The sequence below is a fragment of the Parasteatoda tepidariorum genome, chromosome 2 (assembly GCF_043381705.1).
Source record: "Parasteatoda tepidariorum isolate YZ-2023 chromosome 2, CAS_Ptep_4.0, whole genome shotgun sequence".
Taxonomy (NCBI): domain Eukaryota; kingdom Metazoa; phylum Arthropoda; class Arachnida; order Araneae; family Theridiidae; genus Parasteatoda; species Parasteatoda tepidariorum.
In genome coordinates, this window is record NC_092205.1 from 43,789,057 (window position 1) to 43,807,354 (window position 18,298).

The 18,298-nt window shown below is 27.1% G+C and overlaps 1 protein-coding gene across 3 annotated transcripts in view; it reads right to left on the reverse strand.

Moving 5' to 3' along the window:
• The window catches only part of LOC107454941 (ETS homologous factor), a 149,936-nt gene extending 132,130 nt beyond the window's left edge, over positions 1 to 17,806 (reverse strand). Inside the window, exon 1 of one of the 3 annotated variants that reach the window (XM_016072299.4) lies at positions 17,445 to 17,806. In XM_016072299.4, coding sequence (XP_015927785.2) covers positions 17,445 to 17,608 — 164 coding nt within the window. In that variant the 5' untranslated portion in view covers positions 17,609 to 17,806. The remainder of the gene's footprint in view (positions 1 to 17,444) is intronic. The other 2 variants (XM_016072301.3, XM_016072300.4) reach the window with 2 other exon arrangements.
• Positions 17,807 to 18,298: the final 492 nt, after the last annotated feature.

Genomic DNA, 18,298 nt, shown 5'->3' on the forward strand with positions numbered 1-18,298 from the left:
TAATTAAATATATTTTACAGTTTATTAAATAACGCAAAAACACTTTTATAAAGTCAGAGATAATGAAAATTAAGGCTCGAGATCAATACCATTCCGCTACCACAGTGGGCATAGAACCCTGAACCTTTACAATGGCAGCTCAGCACCATAACCACTGTGTCACTGTGGCTTACAGCTTAATATGTAACTTTACATAAGTAATTAATATTAATTTGATCAGTTGATACACGTGTTTTAATAAAAAGGCGTTAAAGAAGCTTAACTATTTAAAAGAATGAAACAAAATAATCAAATATTTTTAATAGCTATTAGCTTATATTTGTTTAACTTTTTTTTAAATATTTCTTTAACAAATTAGATATGACAGACAAACAAAAAATTTAAAGACGATTTATTTTTCGCCTCTTTAAAAAAAATACTTAAAAAATGTGAAAAACAATTTTTGAAACAGAGCATTCCTTATTCGCATCAACGAACCATTGACAAATTTTTAAATGTGGTCAATATCTGATATGCAAGACTGCATAAATGCTTTTGACTCAACAGGTATGAGAAAAAAATACTCTTACCGTTAGCTTCCTCGACTTTTGAGTCAACGAACTTTTAAAGACGCTAAATGATAACCCTGCACCACCTTTTGGGGTTAAAATACCTGCCATTAGATTGTAAAATACTGTAAGAAAATATTTTATAGCTCGATCGGATATTATGGCACAACGCCGTATTTTTTTGTTATTATTTTATTTGGTCATCGCGTGAAGGGAAGAATTGTTTAAGTTCTTTGGAAGATCTGTTTATGCTTTCTGGGATTTTGCAATGAATAATAAAAAATCAATAAAGAAGGGATATATGAAATCTGACCCTGGTTTGCCTTTGGCGTAAATTTTTGAGTTTTTGTTTTCTGGACAAAGCTACTTGAAAGAAATAAGCCCGATATGGAAGAAAAGATAAAATTAATGTACTGTTTTATTAAAATAAAAGCTGCTTGAATAAGTACTGTAAAAAGGTAAATTTTTTCAACTCAATAATCTCTGAGAGAAGCCGTTATGCTTAGAAGTTTTTTCAAGATTACCATCAAAGCTTCAGCACTGTTGTGGTCATCAGACATGGGTAAAATGCAATTGATTACATTAATCTGTTACCATGTAATCAGATTAAATAAGCTAAATGTAACGTCTACATGTTTTTTAACTTTGTTTTATGCTAAAAGATATTCGTAGGATAATCCCAAATCATTTGTATAAAAAATTAAAATTAAAATTAATACATTGTTGATTAAAACAAAAAGCTACATGCTCTCTGAGAAAAATATTATGGTCAGATCTGCAAGAATTTGATAAAATTTATAGTGTTTTTGGCTATTTATAAACACCAAAAATCTTAGTGATTTTCATGGGAGCGCTTTGGTAAGGATTTTAATAAAACTAAAAATAACATATGCTGTTATAATGTGTGATAAAATTTGGTAATTTTATAGCGATTCCTTAAAGGGCAGCATAAAAACCATTTATTCGGTTAAATTTACTTTTCAGTTTTGTATTTATTTACCAAATGTGAGGTGTTAAGAGCTATAATTAGACGGTAATTTTACCAGAATTTTTTTCTCCGTATATATATTATACTCTAAAAGACAACGTGTTACCACAGTAAGAGGTTTCTGTTATGATGAGAAGTTCTATTGACACCATATTCAAAACTTTATGACATTATTATCAGATTTCTTGTAAAATGTAATTAATTACAGTTATCAACTTATTGTTATCCGATAGCATGTAATAATGATTACTTGTAATCCAATTTAAATAAAATCGAAGTTTCTTGTAAGCATAGATAGTTACTACTTCTAATATTGCCTCAATATAAGTTAAAATCGCAATATTAATTGTAATAGTACTTTATAATTGTTTATAATTCTGATTTACATTGAAATCTGTGACAATAATTGTTTGTAATTCACAAATAATGCATATTTAAATTTTCGATATTTATTAACGATTTATTCGAATTAACGATATTTATTCCAGGGGAAATCTTTTAAACGCAGGAACTGTTTAGAATATAGCTTAAAATAATTCATTTCAAGATATTCTTCAGATATAACGGCTCCTATTTTCTTCTGGTTGAATAAGGAAAAGAACTTAACCTTCTAAAAAGTTTAAATAAAGTACTTTTTTAACTTGTTTTTTAAATAAAAAAATAGTTCAATAGGAAAATAATGCTACTATAATTAACTTCTTTTTTCTTATTATAATCAATGCACCATAAACACACCTGTTCTCTAAAACAGTTGGGGCCAATTTTTTAATTTAATAAAAAGTAATTTGTTTTACAATTGAGCTGCAATTTCAAATTTCTTGCATCAATACACGCCAACATTTTTATAAAAATGCCTTGATTTAGATGACTAGAATGGAACTGCTATGATGAAGCCAAAATTTTTATAAAAATGTCTTGATTCAGATGACTAGAATGGAACTGTTATGATGAATCAAAAGGATGACAAGATTTAGATAGAAACTCTGCCTGTGGGATTTGGAGATACTAAGAAATACAAAGAATTTGAGCTGGAATTTCAAATTTTTTATGACAAAATACGCCAAAACTTTAATGGAATTGCCTGTATCTAGAATACGAATGGATTGGTAATAAATAAATGGACCATATTTAGGTAGTAACCATGCCTGGGATTTTAGAGACGCTAGACAATACAAAGAATTTTAGCTGCAATTTCAAATTTTTTACATCAAAACACTCCAAAAATTTCATAGAATTGCCTGGATTTAGAATATGAATGAACTGACTAGAAATAAATAAACTAGATTTAGATAGAAACCTTGCCTGGTATTGAAGGTTTTAGGCAATACAAAGAATTTGAGTGGTAATTTCAAATTTCTTACCTCGACGCACGCTAAGTTTTGATCGAAATTGATTTTGATTATAATTACAAATAAAAAAAAGCATTTCAAGCTTATAAATATGCAATACTGAAAATCATATTTTACGCAGCTTTAAGTCTTTTGATCCGGTACTCTTATTGTAAAGAAATGATATAAATTCTTAATAAATTGTCATATTTTTTTTTCCTTGTTAAATTTCTGAAAAAATATTTCCAACTTTTTTTCTCTGAATGTCTTAAATAAAACGTAGATTTTAATTCTTTAAAACACAGCATAATATCAAAATCTTTCGTTTCAATGATTCATAAATACTAGCCGAATATGTGAAAACCATTTTTATTAACATCAATTCATTCAATTAAAGGGAAAATGAAAATCAACAGTGTTATCTTACATCAGAGTATTGTTGTAAAACATCAAGAAGAAACTTTTACGATTGGTTAATTGATACCACGTGTATCCATCCAATCCTAACTAGCTGGTTCGGGCGTTCCATGATATTATTAATTAATAAACAAAGTAACAATAATAACACGTGCGTACTCAGTGACAAACTTCTCGTAAATATATCATCTAAAATCACATAAAAGATAACCGTTCTGAGAAGTGATTCTTTAAGGAGCACTCAGCCGACATTTAGAATTTTTTTTTCTTTGTTCTATCGAATGTTATTTTATTTTATAATCGCTTGCTTTGTTTCAAGCCAGCTTCCTAATTAAGGAATAATGCTTTTATAGAAATAAATTTTTTATCTTTTATCTTTCTATCAGGAATAAAATTTTGATGTTTTCCTACTTTATTTTAAATTTACTAAAAAGATATGTATTTTTATACCTTAATAAAATATCAATTATGCTTCCATTAAAATTGGCATTTTAAGTGAAAAAATACTTCCTATTCACACTATTATGTATTATTAATTAAAATATCAAAAGCCACACAGAAAAAAAGCTATGGTTACACAATAACGTTACTCATAAATCTTATTATATTATGCTTAATTAAGGAAGTTCAAATTGATAATTTGAAAAAAAAGGAAAATTGAGCATTTTCCTGCATTTTTAAAATTTTTATACTTTTGTTCTCGTGTAAAAATAACTTTTAAAATTTACCAAAACAACGTTTTGATAAAAATCTATTTCACAACATTAAATTGCAAATTGTGCAAATTTATGTTTAAATATTAGAAAAAATTGTTAAAAATAATCAGATTAACTAAAGTCTTCACAGTTTATAGAAAAAGAAATAAATGTCTCACAAAAACAGAAAAAAACATTTAAAAAACAATATAATTTAACAGAAATTGCTTCATAAGTAACAAAAAGCTAATTTAATAAAGAAATATAAGAAACTCCAGATTGTGGTAGAAAAACTAAGAGACTCTATAGCTTAATTAAAAACGAAAAATCTCATTTATTAATAAGAATCAGAATTTTCCATGATTTAGCATGAAAACTGAAAGAAATCACGTTAGTTTTTCAGAATAATGGTAAAGATTTACCAGGTTAGCAAAAATAAACTAAAATATTTTGTGGGTAAGCTGAAAAAAATACTCCACAAGTTGGCAGAATCAGCGGGAAAAAATACTCCACAGATTAGCAGAATAAACAGAAAAAAATGCTCCACAGGTTAGCAAAATAAACAGAAATAAATACTCCACAGGTTAGCAGAATCAACAGAAGAAATACTCCACAGGTTAACAGAATAAACAGAAAAAAATACTCCACAAGTTAGCAAAATAAATAATTAGGTTTTGCAGATATAGAAAATATTCTATAAGAATTTATTATTAAAATGAACTCTCAAATAAGAATCATATTATCGGTTTCTTCTTTTGAATAAATAACATGACAGAACAGTCAAATATAAATTATAAACGATAAACGGTAACTTAATAGCACTTAAATAAGCAACCATAACCCTCTTGGTCACTTAGATGTCACTTTAGATCACTTAGAGAGCATGGCACATTTCAACTTGAACAATCAAACCATATATTTTGTCTACTTTAGGTTGATTGACAATAAACGGTACGAATTATATATAATAAAAAAAGCTTTCATTTAAAGAAGCTGATTTGAAAAATTGATTTTGAGAATTTCATTGTTTTTAGTAGCTATCTAATAAGAAACATTTGTACAAACTTTTACAAAGAACATTCAGATGATAAAAAAAAATATTTAGTAATTAATGAAATTAAATATTCGGTTGTGATCTTTTAAAATAAATACCTCTTGCATAAAAAATAATTCTAATTGAACTTTCAATAATCATCTTTTAAAGAGGAGAAAAAATATTAGTTTACTAAAAGGTTCCCCCCTCTGTTCGGTATCGCTGGCCAACCCCCAGTAATTGCTACGCATTTACTGGGGGTTGGCCAGCGATACCGTAATTACCTCAATGCCATACAATAACGCAATTTTACCAGAATTTTTTTTTCTCTCCGCGAATACTTAACAAGGAAATTATTTTGAAATGAATTTCTTTATTATCCAAATTTCCCCTATTAACAAATGGGAAAGGTAAAATTTCCTCATTATAAACTAGTAATTGCTATGTAATCAACTTATATTTGTATAATTTAAAAATAAAGAGTTTTATTTTAGTAAATAAATGTAAAAAGACAAAAACCACGTAGACTAGTATAAAAATACGGCAAATTATAAATATTTAAATTTTTATAAAATATTTTCCCACTTTTATTTGCGGAAAATAAAATATTTTTTTAATTAATATGTAATTCACGATTTTTAAAAATCATAAACGCACTCTCGCATTTTGTTAAGAAAACAAGGAAAGGGGGAGGAAGAACACAACAGCTAGCGTGATCAGGTAATTTCTCAAACTATTTCAAGGGTCAAGAACTCAACAACATATCTTGTTTTATTCTATCAATCCTTCTAAATAACTTGTTTTACTTTGCGAATTTAAATTCGTTTTTACGTGGGATCATAAAAAGTCAGCACTTTTGGGTTGAATGATGGTCTATGTCGGAAAAGGTTATGTTATTTATTGTTCGAGGTGTTATTAATCCATGTTAACTGCTGTATCAAACATGGTTTAAAATGAAGTTTTGGTCAAAATAATACGGATGTTATATTTGTTTACATCAAAAAAGCCTCAATATCGAAAAAATGTGGAAATATTGAGATAGCAGTTTAGACTGTTTGCTTCAAGAAAATAAAGACTATTTCTGACTCCTTAATCAAGATTTACGGAATAATATATTTATTCCGTGAGTATTTCTTACAAAGGCTTGCTCTAAAAATTTAGTTTATGAATTATTTCTTTTAATTCACTGAAAGTTATAATATTGGGATAAAAATCTGGCAGCTAGGAAAAAAATGGCTTGTCTGAGAGGAATGTTTAACAGAAGACCTTTATACAGCTTTAGTTGTCGTACCAAATAGGAAAATAAATAAATGTTCTTCCTTATTACATCGAAAAACACTGATTTTCTAAATATGAAGGTTAATGTTACAATTTACATTTTACGATAGTTTACGAACTAACCTAATGTAAATATATTCTAGTTTAAAAATAAGTGAAATGTATGCAAAAAATGCTAAATTAATGAGCATTTAGATGTACAGTATGAGATATTTGAATTACTTATTGCAACTTTTAATTAAAAACAAAAATCAGTAAGAAAAAAAGTGACGCAGTGACAATCACGTTCAAAAACATCGATTCCGCTTTGAACTTTAAAACCGAATATGTTAAATTAAAATTATCTGTAACTTTCTTTTCTGAGTGATAACTTAAACCAAGTCTCCATACGCCTTAGTATTGTATAATCAAGTTTAAAAAAGGTCTAATTTTCAATGTAATACGGTCCAACTTTGCACTGTATTAAGGTTACTGAAAATTTGTTCATTAATGGAATTCAACACATTCCAAAATTTCGAGCAGCATAGTGCTCATTGGGAAGAGAAAAATTTTCATTAACTATCATCACTATTAACTATCATCAGTATTAAAAAAATATACCGACAATTATTCAATTTTCAAGTTTTTTATTATTATTTGAATGTAATTTCCCTTCGAATTGTACCTTAATATTGTATGATCAAGTTTAAGCAGATTTAAAACGCACTGATTCAATTTGACATGATATTAAGGTAGCAAAAAATTCATCCCATAATGAGATTCAGCCCATTCTAAAATTTATAAAAGCGTAGTACTTAGAGAATTATAAGGAACAATAAAATTTTCATACAAGCTACCTTCATCACTTTTTTTAATTGATATATCATATTAGCTACGTATTAATCGATTTCCCAGTTTTCCCTTTTTTTTAAAAATTTGAACTTAGTTTATCTTTAAATTAAAACTTAGCATAGAGTGGTCAAGTTTAAGAAGGTTTATTTTGAACTGTAACATGGTAAATCTGGGCACTATATTAAGGCTATAGAATTCTTAAAAATATAATTTTTTTTCTTAATTGATAACTCATATTAGCTACAAATTAATCAATTTTCCAAATCTCAAGTTTCCTTATGTATTGATATTGTATTATCTTTAAATTAGACTCTAATACCAAGTGCTCAAGTTTAAGATTTTTAAAAAAATAATATATTGAATTTCTTAAATACAATTATGTTAAATGTCTTAAAATCAATTTATTTATGACGTAAATGTCATACGGAACTCGTGTTTTGAAGGCACAAATCTCCAAGACAATTCATTCCAATTTAAGGATAATGCAAAAAAAAATATATATATATATACACAATGTAAAGTAATTAATATATTCAGTACTAACAATTACAGCAATATTCAATACTGAAGCATTACAGTCTTCAATATTTGGCAGACAAAATATAAATTCTTTTTCAATTAAGTGAAATGTGATAAAGAACACACAGGAAATATCGATACTAATTGTGTAATTGTGATATACTGATCTTTCTTGAAGGCCACTTTGAAGATCTTAAGCATGAACTAGATATGCTACTTCAGGGCCATAAAGAACAAGATAGTTTACGACCATTTTTAATACGCGTACATTGCTACATGTCACAGTTTCCGGCCACTCCAACAGAAAGGTTGAAATTTTTCCTAATCGAATTAATTGTTAACTGAATTCAATCTATGAAAAAGGTTGAAAGGTTTTTCGCAATTTAATCAGTTTTGAATTGAATGCTTTTATTTGTTTGTCTGTTGCAATGAGAAAAAACAAAGAATTTCCCCCAAAAAAATATTACAGTTTTTGAATTTCTTGAAAAAAGGTTTTTCAAGAATCAGATAATATTGAAAGTATTTTAAATAGCCAAGGCCATTTACTATGAAGTTCGTAAATAAATAATTTAAATAATAAAATCACATTAAATTACGAAATAGAAAAAAAAATATTAAAAATTATCGACAAGATTTAGAGAATAAAAGGATATTTGTTCATTTTTTTTTATGCACGAATATTTTTAATGTATAAATTTCACTACTTTAATCACACTGTTAAAATTTTCATTCTTAAATAACGGTAAAATTACGGGCAGCAATCTGTCCATATGATGACCGTAAAGTTAACGAGTAAGTTTTTTACCTTCACAGTTTTGAAACCGTTTAAAACCAGTATGGTTAAGAAACCGTGAATACAAATGTAAACGGACATAGAAGCTCCGTGACTACTGTGCCATTTATGTGGGAAGGACAGTTTCGTATTAATAGAATCCAGAAGCCGATTGAAGAATGCAGGACACTGAAAACTTTTCATGTATTGAAGGTACGGAAGAAATAGTGTGGTTTCAATACACAAAACTATACAGCTTTAATACAAAACTATATGGTTTTGTAAGTATTTGCTTCTAGAAAATTTCTAAACAATAAAAAGGAAATTTAAACGGACGTTGGAGGTCTGTGCGTGTTGCGACATTTATGAGTGAAGGATAGTTTCGTATTCTTATAGCCCTGCGATGCCGATTGAAGATTGCAGGACACTGGAACCTCTTCATGTCTAAAATAAATGGAAGAAATAGTGTGGTTTCAACGCTGGAATTCAAACTCCTGTTCAGCTGGTCATAAGATTGACCACTTAACCGCTTACAAACTGTAGTTTGTACCTAACTGAGCGGAATAAAACGGGTTCCTAATATGGTCCTAGTTGGCACAAATAGAATTCTGGTTACTGAACAGTATTAGGTTAAAACAATCAATAAACATTTTTCTCACACTTGACAGTTTAAATATCATCTTTTTTATGGTTATTTGACTGTTTGGATTGAATATGTTAAAATAACAATTAAATAATTTAGTATTTAACCATTTTTCCTGAAAAATTTCTAACAGTGCAGATTCGAAGTATTTTTTTATTAAATATAATTAGTGCTTAGAACTAATATCGTTAATCATTGTTTAATCGTTGTCTTAAATTTATTATTTAAATTTATAATGATTTTATTTCATTCTAAAAATTAATTTCATTGTTAATTAAAAACACCTATTTTTAATTCGTAATATTAATTCAAATAGCAAGCCACTTCTCATTGAACTCTGAGTAAAAGGCTTAACTACCATAAAATTATTACTTGTTTCTTAAACCATAATGTTGTAAAAATTTGCTTCGACCTTGATAAAGTGTTAACCATGATCAACCATGTTAAGTTAAACCATGATTAATAGTAAGATACTTGAATAACTTCTGATTGGCCTAATATATTCTCTATAGACGATTTCAAATTTTAATGCCTACTTCACATAAACGAACATAACTCAGCTCACCCCACTAAATTATCTTAAGAAAAATTTTCATCGGTTCTAAGTACAAGTTCTATAATGCTTTCTTAAAACATTGTCGCAATTTTAATTATAAAATAGACGTAGTATTAAACAAAAACAGAAATATTCTTCTTAAAGATTGATTTTCTAAAGATAAGCTTTCAGAAAAATCAGCTGTTTGCTGGACCAAAAAATCGCTACTTGGAAACATACTGTCGGAACCTTAAGGTCATGACCTTAAGGTAAACTGTTAAGTTTAACCATGAAATAAATCTCTTAAGAATAAGAAATTTGCAGAGTAATTTAATGCAACTTGGCATCACTGAGGAACAGTAAATTTGCACAATCTTTTTATTCAGCATATTCCAGCATTTTTAAAGAGCATAAAATTTATATTTCGAATGCAACTATAAATAACGGTACTCTATTAAAAATTTTGGAACAATTTCGAGTCATACTTTTGTGCCAGTTTTTTTTAAATCTAATTATGGTTTCTAGTTACACCATATTGTCATGGAAATCAATGCTTTTCTAACTTGATACAATGATAATACTCCGAATAAAAATATGGTCTTAATTACAAAAATATGAAAAATTTACCGTATTCTACTCCAATGGAACACCAAAAAGCTGGTTAATTTGTACCGAAGTACTTTGATAATGATTTTGGTAAAAATAACAATAAAATTGTTTTTATAATATGTGATAAAATTTTGTAAATGTGCTGAAATTTGGTAATTTTAAATCTGGTAATGTGAGGAAATTTGGTAATGGATACAGTAAAGCATGGTATAGGAACCATTTATTCGATTAAATTTTATTTTCAGTTCTATATTTTGATTAAATATCGGATGATAAGAACTATAATTTTTAAAACCTGAATTTCCGATAAGCCATAACCATATGAACAGAAAAATTACCGAATCAATTTTTCCGTGCAGGACCCAATCTTAACGGAAACATAGTTCGATTTAAATCTTACTAAAGCAAATAGCAGAAAATTTTTACGCTTTGTAGATTCTGCACTGTAAAATTACGGTAAAAGTACCGGCACAAATCCGTAAAATCTATTTTTACCGGATCATGTTACTACCTACAAAATCTGATATCCCGAGATTTTTCTAATAATAATTACCTTAAAATAGCTGAATAACTCTAATAAGATAAATATTACTGTAAAAGTTACGGTATATATTTTTCGGATTTTACGATTACCCAAACAGCTGACATTCTTTACTCTAATTTTATCCGGAAATTTTCACAGTGTGTCGTTGTTGTTAAATGTTGAACCTATTTATTTGAGAGTATAAAGGAGTGAGTAATTTATATTTTTTCACTTAAGTCCTCCACTTAATTTATAAGCATTAAAAAGTTAAAACAAGCAACAACAAAATAATCTCCAAGAAAATCGCTTTCAAATAGATTTCTAACAGCTCAAGCTTTTAAGCAAAAGGAAGTGTTGACAGTCACTCAGAAGTGAATGAACTTGAAACGAAAATACGAGCATGGAACACATCAACCTCAACAAACGTAACGGTAATCTAATGAACCTACAACCGACACATTTCCTTACTACACCACAGAGCATGACACTATCCACTCACTATCTTAAAACTAAAGATTCCAAACGTTCGATTCTGGAACCACTGGAGCGTTGCAAGCAGAACGACGCTCACCGGTCTACTTTCTTCCACAATCCTTGTTAAATGAATTGTCGCGCCTTCAGTTTGTCGCAAATCTGAATAAGGAAAATTTAGAATAAAAAACCGAAAGTGGAAGTAAATAGAAAAAAAAAATACTATCAATCAGCAATAAAAGCAGTTCATTCCCCCCAGAGTAAATTATTGAGGGTGTATTTAGGGAAAATCGTGGTAAAAATAAAGCGTTTCGCCCCTCATCGGTTTGAAGACACGCGAAATAGTGTCTTCAAGCTCTAATTCGCGTCCTGATGTCATTTGGCTGGGCTTTTACTTTTATGGTATTTTTAGATCAGCAACGATGTTGTCGTTTAAATGGGTCTAACTTGGAATTCCCAAACTACTTAGGTATTCAATAATTACTTGTATGGGTGAGTTGGTGTGTAGCCAATGAAACGTTCAGTTATTCGTGTTTGGTTATTAGATTATGATTTCTTTTTAAATTTGGAGAGTAAAAACAATCTTGTTTGTCACTTTTAGAATTTTATTAAGCGTTGAAAGTTAACGTTTTCTTCCTTTTTAAAGTTCATTCACCTAGCCACGTGCTTTATATCCATTTTTTACCTATTAATCAATTACATGTCATACGAAACTGTTAGTTTGACATATATGGCTGTATAATAAGTAACAGTCTACAATTTTCAGTTTTTTTTATCGACACCTAATACATTATTAGTTTAAAAAGTATAGTATTAAAATATTTATATAATGACCTATATTTAAATAGTTGATTAGAAACATCATACTATTTAAGATAATTTTTTTTATTTAAAACTCATGTACAAGCGTTTTGATTAAAAGGATGAACTTTACTATTATTTAAATAAAAATTTTGAAAGAGTTGCAATATACAAATTACAGGCATTTTTTAAAACCGTTAAGATTGAAAAATAAGGATGTTTTTCATATTTTTTTTTTACATCAGTAATTTTTAATCTCATTTTATTTAAACGTATTGGTGCTAAATATTCATCAACATTAAAACTTTTAAAATAACCTTTTTTTAAATAAAGAAATTGTTTTCGGTTCTGTAACATATTCAAAACTTTATTAGAAAATATCAAATAAAAAATTATAATATTTACTTTAACTTAATAATAATATTTACTTTAACTTAATAATACTTTAACTTTTACTGAATAATATTTACTTTAACTGTTAAATTAAGACTTCTAACTTAACTCATTTGTCTTACATTTTTTACTATATTATTTCATCTTAAACTTTAACTTCATTTAATGCGGTCTCAAGAAAACTGAAACACTTGCATTGTTGACTTAACAATATATTCATTTGTACTAATTGTACTGTATATCTAACTAAAATGAAACTCAATTTCTAATTTACATTTAAAATTAATTTTCATTTTCTTATTTAAATAAATATTAGCAATTTTCCTTTAAAAAAAAGTGAAAATCTCAGTTTTGACTTTTCTGTCTAAAAACATACGTGTGCGCATTTTTTTAGTCATAGGCATGTTTAATAAACAATTTTCAGGAAATAGTTTTAAAACGGCACTATTTTTATAAATGTGGTGTTTTCAGTCGCTTTCTGATATTCTGCAAATGTTAAATCAATATATCGTCTTAATTAGTTTGATATTCCAAAACAAAATCAAGGTAATCTTCAAGGTAATTAAATTACTAGTTTAAATTTCTCTTTAAATTATTATCAAGCATGTCATTTCACTTCTCATGCCTATGTGAAAACAAAATATAATTTCAGTACTTAAAAAATCCTTTTAACAAAAATAGAAAAGCGTATCTATTTCTTTATTTCACAAAGTTGTAATTAAATTAAAATTTCAGAGTTTTACTTATTTTTAATGTATCTAAAAGTGACAAAAATGAGTGGAAATCTACACTTAGAATAAAAGTATGGTCAAAACTATCAGAATATGCTCTTAAATTTGGCGTCTTTTGGCTCGGTAAATTTTGTCGACTTACTTTTTTTAATTACTCTAACCCATGGAGATGTTTTTATACTCATACTAAGAAGAGAGATGAATGTGTCCCCATTGAATGTGTTCTATAAACTTCACAACAATGTTTTTTATGCAGAGTGTAGTTATAACTTATAGTGAATGTTTATCATACGCTTTAACTAAAAAAAGTTGTTTTGTTTAATGCTTAAAAAATACGTAGAAAGAATGCATTTTATACAATTTTTTTCATTTATATTTATCATAGTTTTTAGCTGCTATGGCTATACTTTTGAACATCAATTTTTTAAACTTTTGGCAAAAATGTTTTGCTTTTGATTTATGTATGCATTATGTATGTATTACGTTTAGTAACTTAATATTAATGCATTTTCATTGTGAAAAATAAGTAGTCAAAAATTGTTTTTTAAAGCATATAACTTTGTTTTAAACTATTATTTTCTTAAGTTTATTTGCATTATAATGTATGTAAAAATTAAGCTTAAAGAATAAACTATGCTATAATTATAATATCATTTTTAAAATAATTTACAGCTAATAGCTATCCCATCGCATTTTGTAATCAAATTTTGAATTTGTTATACAAATTAGTGTGAAGTGATTTCTTTAACAGATTTTAAGAAAAAAAGAAAATAAGTTTTGAGATATAAGGCTAAACAGATAAGCGATAGTATGCCGGCTAATAAGTGAATGATTTTTTTAAAATCTTTAGTAAAATCTTTTTAGTAAAATCTTTAAAATCTTTTCTAAACCAAATTCAAATCAGAAAATTATGAAATCTTTTATTTTATGCAAAAATCTGAAAATCGACGATTTAGTTAAAATTTGGCCTAAGATAAGCTAATTGGGAATCTTGCAGTGACCTGTTATTGTGAAACATTGGGGTTCAATCTCACGCAAATCCATAAGTTAAAATCAATGGATATTAACGTGCTCGAGAAGAAAGGTGGTCGGTGCGCAAGACTAACCACAATTCCACCATCACACCCAGTTATACAAAATTGTGAAGGTTTATTCTTCATAATTTTAAGAGCCAAGAAAGTTATTGACTATGTATATATTTTTTATTCAAATATGCATATATTTCGGGATAAAGTTCTTGATGGTTTTCGTTAATAGTTTGAATGTTTCTTAAGAGTTAAAAAAATATTCTTAATAATTACTGAGAAAAAAATATGAATGTGATTATCTGCTAATTATATAAGCATTAAAATGTTAAAACTATGTAATATGTTGATTCTAGGTTCATATGAATATGAGAATTACTGTTAATTTTAGGAGTGTTAACCTATAAATTTATAATTTGTTTATTCTAAATTTTGTTATATGGATTACATGTAGATATTTATTAAGAATAAGAGTATTAATAGTATAATAAAAGCATATTATATGTGGATTTTAGATTATGTAATTATATGAGTATTAACATAATATGTGGATTCTTGATTAGAATATCGAGATTATATGGACTTGAGTGTGTATATTGCAGTGTTGTGAATATTGTAGGTAGATGATGCACAAATAAAATTTAGAAATGTCACTATTGGTGAAATGACAATTTTTACCACTTTACGAATATCATACTGTAAACGATGGAAAAGTGATGTACAATTCTAGATGTCATTGTGTAAGAACAATGATATTATCTTAATCAGTGATAGATAATGAGAACAATTTAATACCTCATCTTCAATACTTAAAATGGCACGAGCCTTATAATAAGATATTACCCCGTATGTTGAAAATATGAAAATAAAAGTTTTCTTCTTTTACGTACGTAACTAATTATACGGCGAATTTCAGAAATGGTTAAACAAAGCTTAATTTTAAAAATAATTCTAATTTTTTAAAACTGAATTTTTTAAAGTTTTCTGATGGATCAAACATGGCGATGAGAGTAATGAAAATTTTCTTCAATTATAAGAAAATTATGCGATTAAAAGGTTCATTTCTTAGTTTCTGAGTTTAAATTTTTTCTCTATGTCTACACTCTACCAGGTTACATTCTGCAGGAATTTTATTTGCCTTAATAATAATTTATTTTAAAATTATTTATGAACAATATTTTATAGGGATGTTACAAAATATGTATAGCCTTAAAGTAAGTTAAAAATATGAAAAACACAAAATAATTTTCCTTTCTCTTAATTTGAAAAAAAATATTTCTTCTAGGATAAAAATTATTTCTTCTTTTTATAAGATAAAAGTGGGAAAAAAAGTAAGAACTTCTTTTTTATTTCAAGGTTTAATTCAGATCATTTCTCTTACATTTTAAAAACTTAAATACCAGAAAAATAACTTTTAAAAAATTGATTCTTACAATTGAAAAACAAAAGTGAGTTTCAAAATATTTTTCTTCATAGCTAAAATGTATAAGTAGCTTATAACTGGGAGAAAATTTATTATTAAACGGAAAAATCTTGTTTCAAATCTTTTTCCTAATTGCAAAAACATTAAAAGTTATGTGCAATGTAAGCATAAATGATAATGCAAAATTATTTTAATTGTGTATAAACCAGGTCTTAAAAATTAGATTTAGTTCACAAGTCAAACTGAACATTTAAAATTCTTAAAAACAACATACTATGATTTTTAACGAGAATCATTTCCTTCCATTTTTTAAAAAAAATACTCAGATGCTAAAAATTCCTTAATCTCATTTAATCAGTACTATTATCAATAGCTAAAACAATTGCAAAAACGTAATTTTAATTAAACATAAGAACCTTTATTAATAGCCTTTTTTTCAAACTCAAGTAGTTGCACGACTTTTAGACGTTTTTATTAAATAAAAGTATCCCAAGACATTTCTGAATCCTCTTTCAGTAGAATTTCATAAATAAGTTAAATAATAAAGAAAACATAAAAAATTTTCTAAAAATTATTAAACATTAATAATAAACAGTGCAATTTTGAATATATTCAAAAACAACTATTTTGAAGCTTAAATTTTTTCAGAAGAATAAAATTTCTTTAAAAATAAAATAATCATAGTTTGAAGAACTGCAATATAACAAAATTATTTTAAACTGTGTCAATTATTAGATGAAGAAATATTCTATGATGGATATTATGGCTTAGATTCCAATATTATTATTCCATTAATGATTTACTTCAAATTAATAAATTTAAATATTTAATAGTACAAAATTCTCAAATGATATTGAAATTAAGTAAAATAAAAGTTAAAGCCTACACAATTCATTACTACCTAATATCAAAATTTGTTTTAACAGCAATCATGCATATATTAAAATTTAAGATTTCATAATGCTGTTTATTGAAATATTAGTTGTATGAAAATATAAGTAAAAGTTGCTGCTATCTGAAATATATAAAGCTCATGAAATATTATATAATATCGAAACTAAAAATTTATTCAAAAATAATCGTGTAACAAGCTGGTATAAAATTTAAAATAGGAGAAAAATAGAAAAATATGAATGCAGCGGTAGGATAAAACAGTTAAAAATAAATGAATAAATAAAAGATAAAATAGCTGAAATAATACCAAAACTTCGTACGTTAAGTAAGAATTTTCCCAAAAAAAAAACAAACAAAAAAAACATGCAACAATTATATTTGTCTATGGGGAAAAAAAGGATTTTTTTCTCCAAAAGTTTAGTTTATTTATTCTTAACCAAAAATCTTTATCTTATTACCATTCCCTATTATCTTTTCCGAGCATCAAATTTCCTCATTCAATTTCTAAACTATTTCATGAAATTCTCACTTTTTCAGAGTTATAAAGTTTGAAGATCTATTTGTAAGAGTAATCAGAATAAATTAGTAATGATAATATAAATATTCAGAATATTAAGAATAAGTTAGCAAAATTATAAAAAAACAATAAAACAAAATTGTGAATGTTTAAAAACAAAAAATTTTGCTTTAATAAAAAACAAAAATATAAAATTAGACTAAATAAAATCAGAAATTTGTATTTAGACAAATTGGTACAAACATAAAACATTTCAGATTAAATAATTTATAAGCATTAAAAGAAAAAAATAAATATCCTAGGTTAAATATTTAATTTAAAATTTTATAAAATTTTTTTGTAGCGTTTTATCTAGAAAAAAGTTTTTCAAATATTCTGTTTATAACAAATAGCCAAAGCGAACATAAAAATAATAGGCAATGTTACTCGGCAACCTTAATCAAACAAAAACTAACATTTAATGTACTCACCGATTAATTCCTCCACCCCCATCAGGCTGATGATGGGGCTGATTCTGATGATTAGTCATCTGATTCTGGACATTATTATTTCCATCATAAGTGTGCTGATAATAGTAACATCCTTGGGGTGCAGCACCATTACCATTCGAAGTAACCACAGTACCGTTATACATAGCCGACAAATAGTTCTATTCCTCCAAAACAATAAACTCCTCAATTAAAAACAAACAATCAATCAAATCAATTAAGAGAAATCTATATCACTCCATCAACCTTTACTCATGATACTCTAAATGCAAATGCCGTGGTAAAGATGGTGAAAAGGAGACTACGGAGCAAGAGGATGTTTTGGGATTGACTATCCAATGACTAACGCGATCTCTCCTCCGTTTCAGTGGCTGACCTCTTGGGAGGCGGTACGTTCAATATTACACACCGTTGCTCTTTAGAAAAGATCAACAAAGGAAATGAAATTCGATTCTTCTTTTGGACACTTCTTTCGAACTTGAACGTGGTTAAAGTGTGTCAAAGTGACCAGTGTTTCATCCTAATGACCGCACTTCGTGTTTTTGAGGGGTGAAAGTTGTACAAATCAATCAGGCGATACAACTCGGTAATAAAAGAAATAGAAATAACAATAGGATTTAAGAGAAAACACGCGATCTTACTTAGTTATTCTGTGTTTAGCAATACTGAGTAATAAAGTGAAATATGGGTAACTTTCGCTACTAGATGTATTTGAATGGATAATAACGGTGTAGTGGGACGCGTACAATTTTTCCAATAAGTTGCACTCATAGTTTAAAAAGGACCTAAATGCTTTATTAATTCAGAGTAGAATTTTTTTTCTCCTGTTTATTACT